The following is a 6,511-nucleotide window of genomic DNA, read 5'->3' as shown; positions in this document are numbered from 1 at the left end:
AAATACATTCCCAAAAACAAAGTATAAAATATTTTTCTAATCGTTTCACTCAAATGATTAGATTGTCATACTTTATTTACTAATTATATACCAAAACGCGTACGTAATAAAAAAGAAACTTAATTACATAACAATTTTTTTTTTCTTGTTTTTAATGACTAAAGAAAAAAGAATATCTAACTCTAAGACAAGAAAAACAAAATTATAAATGCCACTTAAAAAAGAAAAAAAATTTGTAAAAAAAGAAAAAGAAAAGAAATAAATAAAAATTGAAAAGAAAGAAAAATATGGTGGCCTGGCCTGGCCGGTTCGAAATAATAAAATTGATACAAGTATTTGACCAATGGTAATGTGTTGATTTAATTTGGATATTTTTTTTTTGTTTCTGTCGTTGGGGTAACTTGCTGAAAACCCTAGAAAGACAGACGAACGAGGAAGAAGACGACGACGAAAGAAGTAATCAAGAAATGGATTTGGACCAGTGGATCTCGAAGGTCAAGGAAGGCCAGCATCTTTTGGAGGACGAGCTTCAACTTCTCTGCGAATACGTTCGTGTCTTTCTTCTTTTCTCATCCTATTTTCGTTATTTTTGCGACATGTTTTCTTGGCTTTGTTTTTTCGATCTATTTTGATCTTGGTTTGTTCGTTTTTTTTTTGTTGTCTCGAACTTAATTTCCGACTAGGATTTAGTTCCCGGGGGTATTTTTACGTTAATGTGTGGATATTTTGTTGGTTATCTCTGTGGAGATCGGAGCAAATGGGGCTCTGAAATTACATACCCTTGTTTTTGTCAAATCTGATAATTTAGATGGAAAAGTATTTTCTTATTTAGAGCTAGCAAGAGCAACCGAATTCAGTATATGTGTATTTTCATTTATTATTTAATGAATACGGAGAGCTTAGTTTCAGTGTAGTTCAAACAATATCTATTTTCGAATCCATGGGTGCCATAAGATGAATTTAGAGGTGAAAGTAACTGGTTGCATCTCTCGATTGGTTTCTTGTAGGTGCTACATTTCCCCAAATTTATTGTTGGATGTGAGATCTTAGAAATTTTCAAGACTAATTGAGGTTTTAGAATGCCATTGAGAATGAGCAAAATTTAGTAGTTTGAAACAGTGGAGCAAAATTTGGTTCTTTATCCATTTCGGTTGCTCCTTTTCCAGGCAGTGCTTCGTGACTCAGTTTGAATGTTTGATTGCTCCATGCCCACCAACTGTTACGATGCTTAAACCCCATGCTTGACAGTCTTTTACTCTAGTCGATCAATAATTTTGAATTGCTGGTTGATGGAGAACTAATTGTAGGGCCTTGCATCATATTTTAAATGATTCCTGTGTATATGGACAGATAATGAAACTGTAAATTCTAGAATTTTCATTCCGCAGATTGTTTGTTGCAATTTGAAGTTCTGAAATTTGAATGTTGGATAAACGTGTTAATTGGCGTCACTACGTGTTGGCTACTGTGAAAGCCTTATACATTGATTAATTTTTAAAAATCCTTGATCATTCTCTTCCAAGAAGTTACTTCTTGGTCAAACAGATGAAGGCAACAGATATAGGTCCGTCAAATTAACCTTTAACCCTTAAGAAAAAAAGATCAAATGTGAAGGGTTTATTATTTCTATGGTGGCTATTGTAATTACAGTTATGGTTAAAAATATCAATTCCTTAATATTGTCTTATGTCGAAGTCACAAGTGTATCTTTCAGGATTTGATATTTAATAATTAATACTTTGTGGTGTATGTAATGATCTAGAAACCTTATTTATTCTTTATTAATTTTAAGTGTTTGATACGTGCTCTTACATATGTTCATTTTCGTTCATATGACAAATTATGAGCAATATTTTTCTATTCAATATGATAGGTTTTGTGGTAATACTCTGAATTTCCTATTTGAACTACATTTTGTAGGTTAAAGAGATTTTAATTGAGGAATCCAATGTGCAACCTGTAAATAGTCCAGTCACTGTTTGCGGTGACATTCATGGTCAGTTCCATGATCTAATGAAACTTTTCCAAACCGGTGGTCATGTCCCGGAGACCAATTACATATTTATGGTATAGTGTATGCTTCCTATCAAGAATGCAATTTTATCATGTCATTTCAGAATATCCATTCGCCAGTGTGCTTACATTCCTTAAATCTTCACAGGGTGATTTTGTCGATCGAGGGTACAATAGTCTTGAAGTTTTCACAATTCTTTTGCTTCTTAAAGCTAGGTATGCTTCCTATATGTGCACATGCTTTTCTCTGACTTTTTTTTAGAAACAGGATGCTATTTTTGTGTATTGCCTTTGTGACACTGTGCTTATTTCAAGGTATTTTATAAGTACTTCCTGTATTCTAGCTGTGGATGGTTTTTGATTAGCAAGATGCATCTACAAGCTTTTTTAAAATGATTCAGTTTTTGAAATCTTAATTTTTTTTTCTTTTTCTTCTGAGTGGATCCTAGACCTGGGTTTGGTAGGTGATTGTTATATTTCTATTCATTAATTTCACACATTATTTATTATGTCATTTGGAAGAAAGAAAATTTTCCTATGTCATGCATTTCAATCAAAACTATTCCATGGCAGTGGCACTGGCATAACAATATTATTAACCCTGGGATAATGATCTCCCCCTTCCCAAACTTTTCTAGTGTAGCTTGTCATAAATTCCTTTATGGTAATATTTGCAAAGGTTATCAAGTTCTCTATAATTGCTTTCATTGGATGTTTTGTTGTTTATCTTTTGTGCTTGTAGCTTGTCATACCTTCCTTTGAGAAACTAAAGCTCCTTCGTTTTGTTTTGCGCTGTTTGCTTGCTTACAGATATCCAGCAAATATAACCCTTTTGCGTGGAAACCATGAAAGCAGGCAACTGACCCAGGTAGGTTATATTGTATTTTGTTTTCTGTTCTTTTCTTGGTCTTCATGCTTGTTTTTGGTAGTTTGAAGAACTCCTGAATCTTCTACTTAGTTGCTGTCTTTATATGACATGCTTTGGTACTTTTGGTTTATTTTTTAAGGATGTAGTATACATTTATAAAAGTTTCATTTGGTTTGTGAGAATGAACATCTTTTTTTGGTTGTCAATCAAAGATAAAGAGAAACGATGACTAAATCTGTCTGCCAGTTGTGTTTCATATTTGTAATTCACATTATCCGGATAAAGCTACATTTTGTTGTAGAGCCAAGCTTTTAGCTTCTATTCGTGGGTTGATGGTTAAGGAGTTCAATGACTTTCCTTTCTTGTTTTATTGTCTTAGCTGGAAGGATTTAGTGTTCAACAATTATCAATTATCTTCTGAGTTTGCCTATTGTCCTTTTCTTCATTAAAAAAGTTTTGCTTTGTGCACAAAAAATGGAAGACTTTACTGTTAGTCACACTTCAACAGTTTCTCAACTGTTTCAACTTGATAGCTTAGGCAGCTGGGTGTGTTAAAATAAAGTTTATCAACTGTTATTTTTCTCTCTTGATATTTTATGACTAAAATAGAGATGCTAATGTCTCCGAATACCAGTTTAGAAGCTTTTAGGAGTTCTTATCACTGATTTTTTTTTATGGATCATGTCATCTCTGCTAGGTGTATGGTTTTTATGACGAGTGCCAGAGGAAGTATGGAAATGCTAATGCATGGCGGTATTGTACAGATGTTTTTGATTATTTGACGCTTTCAGCAATCATAGATGGCACTGTAAGGTTCTCTTGCTTTACACACACTCACACATGATGTCACATTCTAATATTTCCTGTTATTTATGCATAGTTTATACACGCACTTATCATATGTTATTTGGTTGCATAGATGCCTGGGTGCTTCAGTTATGTAATAATATATATTATTTTTCTCTCCAGGTACTTTGTGTTCATGGCGGTCTTTCTCCTGATATTCGAACAATTGATCAGGTCTTTTCTTCTTCTTTGCTGTTAATGATTGAACATTTTTTTTTGTTTTGAACCACGATAAATGTTTGATTTGTACAGTTTCGTATTTGAAATGTCTAAAGCACTTTTTGCATATACTTGTTCAGTGGTTGTGCTTATATCTTTGAATTGCATATGCCATAACACCTACTTTGCAGTTGATTTTATTATCATCTAGTTTGTACTTTATATCAAACTAACAAACACCTGCTGGGTTAATTTATAGAATATGGGCGTGTTGTGAGTAAGAGGTTTGGGGTTTAAACCTCAATCAGGGCTAATTTAACTAATATGGGTAAAGTAAGAATTAACTTTTTCTTATATTTAAAAAGACATACCTACTTGATTATTATAGGAATTATTGTTTCTTAGGATTATTTTTCAGAAAAAAATGCACATTTTGTCAAGTGTGCTAACTCTGTTACTGCATTTTTTTTGTATGACGTGTTTGTTTTTGTTATTTCTATCTATCTAGATATCTATAAATACATATTATTGTTACCACTTTTTTTTTGTTATCTTCTCAGTCATGAGTCATTATCATTAGGATGTAAATTATTGGAACACATCAGTGAAGTATGCTTAGACTCTTTGTAAAAGTTTTCAGAGAAGAATCTTAAAATGCTGCTGAATAGCTTGATTAACAGTGCAGAAGGAAGCATTTAATAATGCTGCAAGGGCAGCAAACCCATCTATGTACCAATATAGGCATGAAGCTCTATGTACCAACCAATAAATCTTTAGCCTTCAAAGAATACCCAGAATTGACAAAAAATCTAATAAGGCCTGCAATATTTTCCTTACAGATAAGAGTAATTGAGCGAAATTGTGAAATTCCTCATGAGGGGCCATTTTGTGATCTCATGTGGAGTGATCCTGAAGATATTGAAACATGGGCAGTCAGTCCACGTGGAGCAGGTTGGCTCTTTGGGTCCCGAGTCACTTCTGAGGTGATGATTTGATCTCAATTTAGGCATAATAATTCTTCCCTGGAATTCCGACCATTAAAATAACGCATTATTTTTTTCTTTCTTTGCTGTAGTTTAACCACATAAACAATCTCGATCTGGTTTGTCGAGCGCACCAGCTTGTACAAGAAGGCTTGAAGTACATGTTCCAAGACAAAGGCCTTGTTACGGTGAGCCTCTGTACATAAAACAAAATTACATAATAATGTCAATGGTTTGACATTTTATTTATAGGTTTACAATAATAGTACTTTTGCTCTTGATCATGTCAGGTCTGGTCTGCGCCCAATTACTGTTACCGATGTGGAAACGTGGCTTCTATATTGAGTTTTAACGAGAATATGGTAATACAAGCTTGCAAGCCATCCCTTTGTTCTTCTTTTGTCTTTTTTGCTTCGTATTTTTTAAATTTGTTTTCATGATGGGCCATGCATATATATGCTGTTGATGATTTGATTGATTTTCAGGAGAGAGAGGTGAAGTTTTTTACCGAAACAGAGGAGAACAACCAGATGAGAGGACCAAGGACAGGAGTTCCGTATTTCTTATAATCAATCATTGGGAGCTATATAACCTGCATTTACCTGTATAATTATTCAACTGTTACTATAGGTCGTTGCAATTTGGAGCTTTACGTGTCTTCTTCTTCTTCTTCGTCTTCTCGCTTGAAGATTTTCCATTTGGTTTAGTTTGCTTTTGAAATTTACGTGGGCTGTGCATTAGTTGCTAATTCTCATTCCATTATTAATTCATGCTTGTTTTATTTCCTTCTCTATGTATCTTTCTTCTCCATCCCTCATTTGAATAATTTTCAGTTTTAGGCTTATAAAGTCGTCACTTCACAATCCATACCAGGAATTTTCATTATTTATAACGCTGTACCATCTCTCTTTCCTACCTCCCACGAACAAAATATTCTTTTTTTTTGTTTTTGTTTTTGTTTGTATTAAAATATAACTCGTTATTTTTTTTCACTTTTCCTAAAAATGAAAGTACGTGAATACTGTGTTCAGTTCAGTTATTTTATAATATTAAATAAAAATAAATCATGGGCATATAAATAGGATATGGATAGTGATCCAGAAAATTACACACCTATGTGACTCGTTTTAATTTAGTAGGATTCATTTAAATTAAACATGATTGGTTAAAAAAAAATTGTGACCTAGTGTGTAGTGTAAAATGTGTGTACACATATCCTTTATATCTAAACCCTATTTTTTAAAAAATAATTATTATATATTTACATAAAAGGAAAATGTTTTTGAAGATGTACATTTTAAAATCTTTGTTATATTTATAAACTTTCACTAAAAAAAATTATATTTATAAACTTTTACAATTAGTACATTCATTTCTAATAATTTTTTTAATAAATAAATTCATGCATTTTTTATGATCACAACATTTTGGTGTTTTTATTGCTGTATCTAAATTTTAGTTTATTTTTTTTAAATTTTAAATTTAATACTTAATTTTAAAAAGTACCATTCTATTGGGGTTTACATCATCAAAGGTCCCTAATCTTTTTGAATAGTATCACTTATGTTCTCAAACTTTATTTTGTATCACTTAGGTCTTAAGCTTACTAAAATGTGTATCATATATATCTTTTCTATTGGAA

General features: G+C 32.3%; 1 protein-coding gene across 1 annotated transcript; it reads left to right on the top strand.

Moving 5' to 3' along the window:
• The first annotated feature begins 310 nt into the window (after window positions 1-310).
• LOC133818907 (phytochrome-associated serine/threonine-protein phosphatase) lies at window positions 311-5,754 on the top strand. The gene is made up of 10 exons (XM_062252020.1): window positions 311-548; window positions 1,921-2,067; window positions 2,162-2,229; window positions 2,824-2,881; window positions 3,579-3,689; window positions 3,851-3,901; window positions 4,726-4,869; window positions 4,962-5,057; window positions 5,160-5,231; window positions 5,355-5,754. The coding sequence occupies exons 1-10, from the start codon at window positions 468-470 to the stop codon at window positions 5,436-5,438; spliced, it is 912 nt and encodes a 303-aa protein (XP_062108004.1). The 5' UTR covers window positions 311-467; the 3' UTR covers window positions 5,439-5,754.
• Window positions 5,755-6,511: the final 757 nt, after the last annotated feature.

This window comes from Humulus lupulus, chromosome 2 (genome assembly GCF_963169125.1).
Source record: "Humulus lupulus chromosome 2, drHumLupu1.1, whole genome shotgun sequence".
In the NCBI taxonomy this organism is placed as follows: domain Eukaryota; kingdom Viridiplantae; phylum Streptophyta; class Magnoliopsida; order Rosales; family Cannabaceae; genus Humulus; species Humulus lupulus.
Note: the sequence above shows the minus strand (reverse complement) of the source record. Positions and strands in the feature narration are given on the sequence as shown.

Bases quoted from the DNA above. Each gene is read 5' to 3' on its own strand.
- LOC133818907 (XM_062252020.1), top strand. From the start codon at position 468: ATGGATTTGGACCAGTGGATCTCGAAGGTCAAGGAAGGCCAGCATCTT. The intron at 2,230-2,823 runs GTATGCTTCCTA...GCTTGCTTACAG, and splicing joins CTTTTGCTTCTTAAAGCTAG to ATATCCAGCAAATATAACCC. The intron at 5,058-5,159 runs GTGAGCCTCTGT...TGATCATGTCAG, and splicing joins AAGACAAAGGCCTTGTTACG to GTCTGGTCTGCGCCCAATTA.